At 47.7% G+C, this 12,024-nt stretch overlaps 1 protein-coding gene across 15 annotated transcripts in view; it reads right to left on the minus strand.

Annotated features, from left to right (window-relative positions):
- LOC137874788 (calcium/calmodulin-dependent protein kinase type II delta chain) overlaps positions 1-12,024 on the minus strand; it is a 92,463-nt gene that overhangs the window by 39,524 nt on the left and 40,915 nt on the right. For all 15 annotated transcript variants that reach the window (XM_068713750.1, XM_068713745.1, XM_068713739.1 and 12 more), the window contains exon 3: positions 9,082-9,141. In XM_068713750.1, the coding sequence (XP_068569851.1) occupies positions 9,082-9,141 (60 nt within the window). The remainder of the gene's footprint in view (positions 1-9,081; positions 9,142-12,024) is intronic.

Genomic DNA, 12,024 nt, shown 5'->3' on the forward strand with positions numbered 1-12,024 from the left:
TCATCAAATCAAGAATTCTGGTCCGAGATCTCCAGTGTTTGAAGCAAGAAGCTTTTGAAAATAAGATGAAGAAAAACAGACTTCCTGTCCTGTCAACGCCTCAGTAAATGTGTTAGATTCATTTCCTGAGACGTGTGATATCAGGTAGCAAACATTCATAGCTTGGAGCTAAATCCATTATCAAATCCTAAAAGGATTTATAATGGATTCTAAAGGATTTAGATGTGATACCTGGATTTGATACTGGCTTAATCTTCAATACAAAGCTGTTGAAACCACATCAGGTTAGTAAACAAGATCAATTACCATTTAGAGCGACAATAATGCAGGTTCAAACAAAGCTCAGCTACAATTGATTTTAGCTCTATGTTTCAATAAGATAGGACTGATTTGTGTTTCAGAATCTACAGACTCCACGGGTAATCGAGCAGCGACGGGCTGATTGTACTGTGAATGTGTGAGACTGTGTGAATGTGAAGCAGGGAGCTTTTCGAAAGAACTACTTCCAATTTCAGTGATAGAAAAGGTTCAAGACCAACAGGCCAGAGCATGAGATGACGGCTGAAAAGATCCCCTGTAGCAAAGCTGAGAGATCCACCACCACGACCTCCAGGGATGGGGGCTCTCCCACAGCTGGAGCAATGAGAGCAGCGCTACCTGCTACCAGACAATCACTGTGGAACAGGACACAGGTCCACCTCCAACAGTGTGAGCAGCCAGTAAAGACAACTCCAGTGACCGAGTCCATTCTGGGATCTATCAGTACTCTTCTGATAACGTACAGCTAAGTTCATTATCAACTATGACATATCTTAACTTAAACAGACTTCATCCATCTCAAATATCAGCATTGGCCTTAAATCCAGTGTGTGGTGTGCTCTGGTTTCCTGCTCCTCTACTGGAGTTAATGTCTATTTAAAGATGGCTGTTAGATAACCACCTATTAAAGCCTCTGCTGTCAAAATGTAATTACCATGTTTCACCTCGGTTTGGTTCCGGTAATGGACTTGGTAAAATAACCCTCTCTTAACTAAACCCTCCTCTGTGTCGGTTATCAATATCTGACATGGGGACAATGGACCAGCACACCAAGAACCGCCCCCCCCCCCCCCCCCCCTTCATTTACACAAAAGGGACCAAACAAGAAATACATGTGGCAAAGTCATTACTGAGGCGACAAATACAAGGTCTTGGTTTGTGTGGCTCCTGCAGTAATAGTTCAGGATCTCTGCGTCTCTTGGAAGTGCTTAATATTATGTCAGCGGACACGTCAAACACTGTGACGCTTTAAATGTAAGCCTGGGAAGATCAACTCAAACACGGAACGTGAGTGAATGACTGTGTAGAGAAACCGACTGTCAAAGTGAAAGCAGGTCTCCAAGCCAACTGTCTGTCTGTCTGTCTGTCTGTCTGTCTGTCTGTCTGTCTGTCTGTCTGTCTGTCTGTCTGTCTGTCTGTCTGTCTGTCTGTCGAGTTGAGGAGAAATGGCAGAGCGTCTAGGTCCAGGTGGAAAAATAAAAGAATCGTTGTACTTTTCCAAAAGGACGATCTATCTATCTATCTATCTATCTATCTATCTATCTATCTATGGTGAGGTGGGTCACATGTATCCTCATCGTGATGGTAGATTTTACAAAGCTCATTTTGCGTTACATTACGCCGAGGCTCAAAACAGGAACTAAAGGGTTCGTTTGACTCTGTGTGAAAAGTGTGAGTGAACACACAGAGAGAGCTGAACAGTGCACACTCTACATGAACTGTATGCTAGCATACAGGTGGAAGAAGTGCCTCCTCAGATATACTGAAGGAAAAAGTAGTGATAGTGTAAAATACTACAAATTAAATTCCAGCATTCAAAATGTTTTGAAGTACAGAAGTAGGCTACCGTCTTCAAAATATGCTTAAAGAACCAAACATGTATGTAATCACTATGAAAAATAATATAACACATTTATTATCATAGTTATTGATGTGTTCATCACTTTAATATTACTGCTGGTAAATATGGAGTTCATTGAATTACTTTATATACTGCTGGGTAGTTTAACCTATAACAATACATCATCATTGATAAGTTGATTATATTATATGATTATAAATCTGGATCTGTAAAGGAACTAAAAGGTGCTATACTTAAATAAATGTAGTATATTTCACTAGTATAACACTAGCTAGTATAAAATGGAAATACTCAAGTACTTCAACACTAGGGCTGCCCCCGGTACCCGGTTCTAAAGGGGAACCGATAACACACCCGGAGTATGGAGAAGGTCCAGAGTTACGGATCTGCTGTCGGTACTTTGGAGGCGATGGAGTGAGATCTCCAGCAGCGCTGAAAAGCTCTCTCTGTCTTTGCACCGGGGTGAAACCGACTGACATCAGGGCAGAGAGGACAAGAACAAAGTGAGGCTTCATTTGAGGACCGTCGTCTCCAACTCAATACGAGCCTCAGTGAGGGAGGAAGCAGATCAGCACTGCTCTACTGTTCCATCAAAGTAATCGCTCGACTAACGGTTGAGCTGCGACTGTATTTGAAGGATTTTGGAACTTTTTGTAGATTGTCGGGCTGAGGCCGACATTTCTGAGTTGAGTTCAAGAAAGACTTTGTTTACATATGAATAATAAATCAATGCCGATTCTTCTTTAATTCATTGTCGTTTTTTTCTCACAAAATTGGCATCGATAGAGTAAAGATAAAATCCTAACGATACAATCCCTATTCAACACTGTACTTTAGTGAGGATAGTGAGAAAATGCACAGTACATGTCAACAGTTATGAAGTATTTTGTTTTATAACAACTAGGCTACTAATATTTGTAACATCACAATTCACAATCAATCGAGAAAGTAAACAACAAGCGAGTTTCTTCAATGATTAAGACGCTGCGAGAGTGCATGAAAAGCATCACAAGAGAGCTTGTTTATCAAAAATGTCTGCAGGGGAGAATCCCCCAGAGCGGTCCAGGCTGAGCTCTGAATGTGTCCTCAAATCCGAGACACACCCCTGATGTGTGGACGTCACTGGGGGTGAAGGTCCGGCTGGTCAGACCGTCTCATATTGTCACAACTTCAGCCAGGCTTTAGTTTTTCATTTGTCTGTCTCCTGTTTTGCCACACTAACTCTCATGTCATTTCAGAATCTGCCACTCCCCCCCGCTCTGCACTAATTGCTGATTTCATTTCACCTGGCCTGCCCCACCTCCATACTCACCTGCTCCTCATCAGCAATCAGCCCCTCAGTGTATATGTACCGGCCCATTTCCCTCAGTTCTCTGCCAGATTGTCTAGTGTGTTTCCCTTGCTATCCAGCAACCTGTCATTCCGATTCTGATCCTGATTATCCGTGTATTGACCTGCCTTTTTGGACTTTGGACCTTCTCTTTTGCCTGCTCCCACTGGATTTGTTTGCCACGCGGGTTACTACCTGGTTTGACATCTGCTGGTTATTAAACCCGGTTTCTACACCTGAACTGTTTTCTGTGTCGTGCTATTGGGTTCTTGTCTGTCGTTTTGTGATACCTGACAGTACAATCTGGCCAAAAATGAACCCAGCCAACATGGAGAAAATAAGGCAGGAAATGGCAGCACAAGCTGCCGCCCTACACCATCATGAGAAGCAATTCACCGCTATGGCGACGGCTCTCCAGGAGACTTCTGCACGCCACAACCAACATTTGGAGGCTCTGAGCAATCAGCTTCAGCAGCTCATACAGCCCAGACAAATGCCAGCGGTTTCACCACCCACCAGTCCTTCTGTTCCCACTGTTCTGGGTCCAGAACCCCGCTTAAGTGCTCTGGAGCGCTTTTCTGGAGCTCCAGGTACCTGCCGCTCTTTTCTGACTTTGTGCAAATTGACTTTTGAACTTCAGCCTCTCACATATCCCACTGAGAGGTCAAGAGTGGCTTTCATGATCACCCAGCTTACTGGGCGGGCTCGGGACTGGGGCACCGCTGAGTGGGAGAAGCAGTCGGCTTTCTGTTCTTCTGTGACTGCCTTCTCTGAGGGTCTTCGGAAGGTGTTCGATCACGCTACCCCTGGTCGAGAGGCTGCTCGTGGACTGTTAAACCTGGTTCAGGGGAACCGGAGAGTGACTGATTATTCCATTGAGTTCCGGACACTTGCTGCGGAGAGTGACTGGAACGCTTCCTCCCTGACTGACGCTTTCTACAACGGCCTTTCTGATGGCATCAAGGATGAGCTGGCGGCTCGGGATCCTCCGACTGATTTGGACACGCTCGTCGCCACGGCCATCCGCATTGACGGGCGTCTCCAAGAAAGGAGACGAGAGAGAGCGCTGATCAGTACTCCCCGGAGCCTTCCACGTCCTCCATCGTCGCCTCCCACTTCAATGTTTTCTCCTCCCACCGGTGCCTCTGGAGACCCGGTTGAACCCATGCAACTTGGCCGGACCAGGCTGTCAGCGGCTGAACGACAGCGGCGCCAAAGGGAGAACTGCTGCATGTACTGTGGGCAGGGAGGTCATTATGTGTCTTCCTGTCCAGTAAAAGACAGGGCTCACCAGGAATCCAGAGGGCGCTGGTGAGCCATATCATGAACTCTGAAATGCCCTCTCGTCCACTACTTCACGCCCAGCTCAACTGTAATGGACAATCACACGCTGTCTCTGTCCTCATTGACTCCGGGGCCGATGCCAACCTTCTGGATCGTGGTCTTGCCATGCAACTGGGTATTAACCAGGAACCCTTGGTCGAGCCTATCAAGGCGACTGCTCTGGATGGGCGCCTCCTCTGCACAGTAACCCACCGCACTGTTCCTCTTCATCTGGGCATATCTGGTAACCACACTGAATCACTTACCTTTCACCTGATAAATACTCCTCAGCACCCAATCATCCTGGGGTTTCCTTGGTTAATAAAACATAATCCACATATTGACTGGGGGACTGGTTCCATTCTACAATGGAGTGAACATTGTCATGCGGTCTGTCTGAAATCTGCTTTGCTACCTGCCTTCAACACCTCTTCCTCTAATGAGCTCCCAGATCTCTCAGGTGTCCCATCCGAGTACTATGACTTAAGGGAGGTGTTCAACAAAGTACGGGCCACATCGCTTCCCCCACACCGCCCGTACGATTGTGCCATTGACCTCCTCCCTGGCTCATCACCGCCAAGGGGGAGACTCTTTTCTCTGTCAGCCCCTGAAACCAAGGCCATGGACGACTACATTAACAACTCACTGGCAGCAGGCATCATCCGTCCCTCTTCATCCCCTGCTGGAGCCGGATTTTTCTTTGTGGATAAGAAGGACAAATCCCTCCGACCCTGCATCGATTACCGCGGTCTGAATGATGTCACCATTAAAAACCGGTACCCCCTCCCTCTCATCTCTTCTGCATTTGAACTGTTACAAGGGTCTTCTGTGTTTACCAAGCTTGATCTCAGGAATGCCTATCACCTTGTTCGCATCCGGGAGGGGGATGAGTGGAAGACGGCGTTCAACACCCCTAGAGGCCACTATGAGTACCTGGTTATGCCTTTCGGACTCACTAATGCTCCTGCAATATTCCAAGCCTTAGTGAACGATGTGCTCCGGGATTTTCTCAATGTGTTTGTGTTTGTATATCTTGACGATATCCTCATCTTTTCAAAGACTGAACGGGAACATGTGCAGCATGTCCGCAGTGTTCTCCAGAGACTCCTAGAGAACCAGCTGTTTGTGAAAGTGGAGAAGTCTGAGTTCCATGCCACTGAGGTGTCGTTCCTGGGATACATCATTTCAGTTGGACGTATTCATATGGATCCCACCAAGGTTAAAGCGGTGGCGGATTGGCCGGTTCCCACCACTCGGAAGAAGCTTCAACAGTTCCTTGGGTTTGCCAATTTCTATCGTAGGTTTATCCGCAACTATAGTTCTGTGGCAGCTCCCCTGACAGCCCTCACCTCCCAGAAGATAGCCTTCCAATGGTCCCCTGCTGCAGAAAGGAGGTTCAAGGAGTTAAAATCACGGTTCTCTTCTGCTCCCATTCTCATCTTTCCAGATCCTGAACACCAGTTTGTTGTGGAAGTGGATGCGTCAGACTCCGGGGTGGGGGCAGTCCTGTCTCAGCGGTCAGCTGAGGACCAAAAGTTACACCCATGTGCTTTTTTCTCCCGCAAGTTGTCCCCAGCAGAAAGGAATTACGACGTCGGAAACCGGGAGTTACTGGCTGTCAAACTGGCTCTCGAGGAGTGGAGGCACTGGTTGGAGGGGGCAAAGCATCCGTTTGTGGTGTGGACAGACCACAAAAACCTGGAGTACATCCGGTCAGCCAAACGGTTGAACTCCCGTCAGGCCAGATGGGCATTATTCTTTAATCGTTTTGATTTTACCCTGTCTTATCGCCCAGGTACAAGGAACGTCAAACCAGATGCCCTGTCCCGTCAGTTCCAGTCAGACAACTGTCCCACACAGCCTGAGAGTATCCTCCCCACTAAGGTGGTCATCGGCGCAGTTACCTGGGACATTGTGGACAAGGTAAAACAGTCCCAGGCCGACCACCCGGCTCCCAGTGCCTGCCCTGATGATCGTCTGTATGTGCCTGTGAGTCTCCGCTCTCAGGTCCTCCAGTGGGGACATTCTTCTCGCCTTGCCTGTCACCCAGGGGTTAGGCGCACCCTAGCTCTGCTAAAACAACGTTTCTGGTGGGCTTCCATTGAAGAGGACACCAAGGAGTTTATCGCCGCTTGCCAGATTTGTGCTCAGCACAAGACTGCTCGCCATGCCCCTTCTGGTCTTCTTCAGCCACTGCCTATTCCTCATCGTCCATGGTCCCATGTCTCACTTGACTTTGTCACCGGACTGCCTCCCTCAGAGGGTAACACCACCATTCTGACTATTGTGGACAGATTTTCTAAGTCTGCTCAGTTTGTTCCGTTGCCAAAATTACCATCTGCCAAAGAAACAGCTGAACTTATGTTACATCATGTTTTCCGTCTGCACGGCCTCCCCTGTGATATTGTCTCAGACCGGGGGCCACAGTTCACTTCTCGTTTCTGGACAGAGTTTTGCCAGCTGTTGGGGGGCCACGGTCAGCCTATCCTCTGGGTTCCATCCTCAATCCAACGGACAGACGGAACGGATGAACCAGGAAATGGAGACTGCCTTGCGTTGCATTGCATCCCAGACACCGACCTCCTGGTCCAAACAGCTTCTGTGGGTGGAGTATGCTCACAATACGCTTCCAAGCTCAGCAACAGGGCTTTCTCCTTTCCAGTGCTCTCGGGGATATCAACCTCCACTGTTCCCGGAGCAGGAGCGAGAGGCCAGGGTCCCATCTGTCCAGGCGTTCATCCAGCGCTGTCGGCGCACCTGGTGGCGGGCCCGTTCTGCTCTCCTGCGTTCGTCCAACCGGTACCAGAGAAATGCCAACCGCCGTCGGATCCCTGCACCCTGCTACACTCCTGGTCAGAAGGTTTGGCTGTCCACACATGACCTCCCACTCCGGGTAGAGTCTAGGAAGTTGGCCCCAAGGTTTGTGGGCCCGTTCTCCATCACTAAGGTCATCAACCCTGCTGCAGTCCGTCTCCGCCTTCCTCGCTCCATGAGAATTCATCCCACCTTTCATGTCTCCAAGATCAAACCTGTAAAGGAGAGCCAGCTCCAGCCCTCCTCCAGACCCCCGCCACCCCCCCGGCTCATTGACGGGGGTCCTGCTTACTCTGTCCATCGTCTCATCAAGTCACGACCGCGGGGAAGGGGTTTTCAATACCTGGTCGATTGGGAGGGTTATGGCCCTGAGGAGCGCTCATGGGTTCCAGCTCGTAACATCTTGGACCCTGACCTCATCTCAGCTTTCCATAGGGACCATCCTGACCAGCCCGGTGGGACGTCAGGAGCCGTCCCTAGAAGGGGAGGTTCTGTCACAACTTCAGCCAGGCTTTAGTTTTTCATTTGTCTGTCTCCTGTTTTGCCACACTAACTCTCATGTCATTTCAGAATCTGCCACTCCCCCCCGCTCTGCACTAATTGCTGATTTCATTTCACCTGGCCTGCCCCACCTCCATACTCACCTGCTCCTCATCAGCAATCAGCCCCTCAGTGTATATGTACCGGCCCATTTCCCTCAGTTCTCTGCCAGATTGTCTAGTGTGTTTCCCTTGCTATCCAGCAACCTGTCATTCCGATTCTGATCCTGATTATCCGTGTATTGACCTGCCTTTTTGGACTTTGGACCTTCTCTTTTGCCTGCTCCCACTGGATTTGTTTGCCACGCGGGTTACTACCTGGTTTGACATCTGCTGGTTATTAAACCCGGTTTCTACACCTGAACTGTTTTCTGTGTCGTGCTATTGGCTTCTTGTCTGTCGTTTTGTGATACCTGACACATATCTGTAGATCCAAGAGTTTGAAGGCTCTTCAGATGGCAAAACACTGCACAGAGTGGTATGATACTCTGAGACAAGGTGAACCGTAGAAATATGGGATTCAGGTTTCCAAATGATTAGATTTGATTGGCCGATGCAGCACCTGGTCAGACGATGTCACACTGCTGGCCAGCCTCGCTGCATCACCAGGCTGGCCCAGTTTGTTTTCCACACAGATCTGAATTAGTTTGGAACATGTTCTTAGGGTCAAGGATCCATTCCTTAGGGTTCTTTCCGCTTGTTGAACGCTCTTCCCTCTCTGAAGGAGCTCTATCTCCAAGGCCTATTAGGCGTCACATCTTGTACAGATTGTAAATCGGTTTTAAGGATGTATTAACAAAATGAACTTGAAGAGACATTGCAATGTCCCCTAACGGGACAAAATGGGTGTGTGTGTGTATGTGTGTGAGCAGAATGTGTACTTCTAAATGTGGTTGATGATCAAAGGGTCAATATGTACAAGAAGACGTGGATTGAGGAACATCCTCTCTGGCTTCCTGGTGGATAGAATGTTGTCAAAAGCACTAAGGATGAATATGTGGATCCAGCGCACAGCATCAATGTTTAATAGACGCTCCATACATCTACGAAACCATCTGCAGGGCTAACCGTTGCATGTTTTGAAACACTGGGATATATATTAAACATAACTGTGCTTATGGTATCATAGGGAGGACAGAAAGAGATACAGTAGATGTAATGGGAGTACTAGTTACCGATGTTGGGATGCTTGAGCAGGCGGCAGATCCTGGCCTCTCGCTCCAACTTCTGGTGATCTGTGGAGACAAAGAGAGGACAAATCTGTTATCATCCGTCTGCTGAGCCCTCCTCACATTCTTCACACCTCTCTACAGAGATTCCACATATTAAACACCACCCACCTTTACCCCCACTGTGACCTGAGGAACAAATGTGCAGTAGAAGTCATTACTGAGTACTGTCGCCAAGAGATGGACGCGAGGAAAACCCTGGCACATCCAGAGTATTCCTGCTGAGACAGCATGTGTTATCTGGTCAAACCATAAAGTCAGACACATCTCTACCATGCAGCTAAACAAAGAGAAAGTGCTGACAAAGAGGAACAGCAAGTCCGAGCTCATCACCAAGAACACGGTAGTTTGTAAACACCAACTCCCTAACTCCAAAAAAGTGGGTTTTAGAAGGGATCATTGCCCATTCACCAACAGGGCATCTGTGACTTAACATGAGGGAGAACCAGATGTAGAAGAGACGTCATGTGACGATGAAAGCCAAGACAGTGAAAGCAGCAATGAGTACTGCTGCAATTTAACAGATGTTCTTACAAAACCAAAACATGAGCTACAAGACCAGCAATGTCCTTTGCCTTCTGCTTGAAGAAATACCACAGGAGTAGTGCGCAGCTCAAAGCAGCTCCGCTGCATCGCATTACAACTCAAGTAAGGCTGAGACTTTGGATTATTTTAATAATCGAGTTCTACCGCAGAGGTCTTCAACCGGGGGTCCACGACCCCTAGGGGGTCCGTGGAGGTACAGCAGGGGGTCGTGACATTTTTGGTTGATTAGACAATTTTTCTTTCTTTTTTTTATATTTTCGTCCCCAATTTTTTTTCCACAAATTTAAATGTCTTTAAATACACATCAATATGAATCCAACATATTGTAGCGAATGGATGAATGGATGAATGGAGGCAGAAGAAATGCACACATTCAGCGACACACAGGAGCTCTCTCAAGCTGGGCATCGGTTCACTCACAGTGTGAGACTAGCCTGGACCAGTCCCTCCAAGCCTCCTGCACACAAAGAGGACCCGCCCCCATCGCTGCTGTGCCAATCAGGAGGCCGCATGTTACACGCTGGCTCTGTCAGGTTCCCCGTGATTCACCGAGAGCCCATTCAGTCCCCAGCTGACTAAGATCCCAGACACAAGGACGCACGCTGCAATAATATTTGAAAAGAAGGAACCGTTGTATGACATTTTTTTTAAATCATTTTTGCAAAATATTCCTGGCTAAAACACTGCAGCTCCTATCCACAACAGCCAACTACTGAGGCCAGTATATTATTATGCCAAGTGTATAGACATTGTTATGAGCGAAAATGGATCGTTTTGTAACTCGACCAAAAAAACTCCACAAGCACAAGACAGATACCGTCCACCTCAGAAAGCACCGGTGAAAATGCAAGTGGTGAGGCGAGGCGGCACCTGCAGCTGATAAGGGTAACGAGAGAAGCCCCAGAAATATACAGATACTTCTCTGGGGTTTGGATTTACCTTCAAGGAGACAGATGGCATTGAATTACCAATGTGTGTCATTGGCTCTACTGTGCTGTCAAACGAATCTATGAAGCCATCAAACCCACAGCCACTTAAAGACAAACCTGTTGAATACTTCCAAACCAGTCGCAAATCCCTCCAAGGTCAACAGACATTGTTGAGAAAATCAGCCAAAGGTGGTGAGCTAGCTTTGAAATGCTCTCATCAAGTTGCTCTTCGGACTCCCCAGAAGATACAGCCATACACACTTGGAGAGCATTTAATATTGCAATGTAAAACAATGTATGGGAACGATATTGACATTAATAAACTGAAAACTATTCAGTACAACTGATAGAGAAGCTGAGGTTGGCAGAAGCATTTGCATTACAATTGGATGAATCAACAGATGTGTCAAAGGACGCCCAGCTTCTGCTGTTTGTGCGCTTTGTCGATCAAAATGAAATGCAGGAGAAGTTTTTGTTTTGTAAGCGGCTTCCTGAACGCACAACCAGTTCTGAAATCTTCAAAGTGATCGATGGTTTTTTCAGAGAAAATGACATTCCATGGGCAAAACGTATCGCGCTGATTCGGATGCACTGCATGCTACACAGGGAGTCACTTGTTGCCAAAGACATGGGTGCTGAATTGTCAGATGTCACGGACTCTTCTCTGGTCTCTGCTGCTGAGGGAGAAGGACACACTGCGCTGCTGAACCATGCTGAGGTTGGATGGCTCTCACGTGGAACAGTGTTGTGTGTGTTGGAATCGCACACGTCTATTCAAGAGTTCTTACTTCTCTTCACAAAGCGCACAGAGCTGGCTGCACTTTTCAGTGACAATGTCTGGGTCACCAAACTTGCATATCTCACTGACATTTTTGCTGAGCTAAACAAACTTAACAGTTCTATTCAAGGTCGCAGTACACATGCCATTCAGCTGTATGAAGATGGAGGGAATATTCTCCATGTGTCCATCAGTGGATGAGCGGGGAGATTCTGCTGTGCTCTCCCCTCCCGTAACACGCACAGTTCTTGCACACTTGGAGGTGCTCGACGGTCTACTTTTCTGAGGCTGACTCCTGGCGCAGGGACAAGACACGGACACAGTTTCCACTCAGAGACAGCGCAGCAGACGGCTGACAGTGACAGAGGAGGACCAGCTCACTGAACTATCCACTGAACGTTCAGAAACGTACATGAAACCAAAACACTCACCCAGTTCTGGATCTCTTGCCAGAGAGACTTTGCACAATTGGAAGCAAAAGCTATGATGAGCCTTTTGACCTTTGCAACAACATATCTTTGTGAAAGTGGATTTTCCTCTCTCTACCTGAAAAACAAATACAGGTCAAGACTGCAGCCTGAGGCTGATATGACCTCCATCCATCCGAGGACAGACACGCTGTGTGCTACGCATCAG

This window comes from Cebidichthys violaceus, unplaced genomic scaffold, assembly GCF_023349555.1.
Source record: "Cebidichthys violaceus isolate CVI_PGR_0920_01 unplaced genomic scaffold, fCebVio1.0.p SCAF_19, whole genome shotgun sequence".
NCBI classification, from domain to species: Eukaryota; Metazoa; Chordata; class Actinopteri; order Perciformes; family Stichaeidae; genus Cebidichthys; species Cebidichthys violaceus.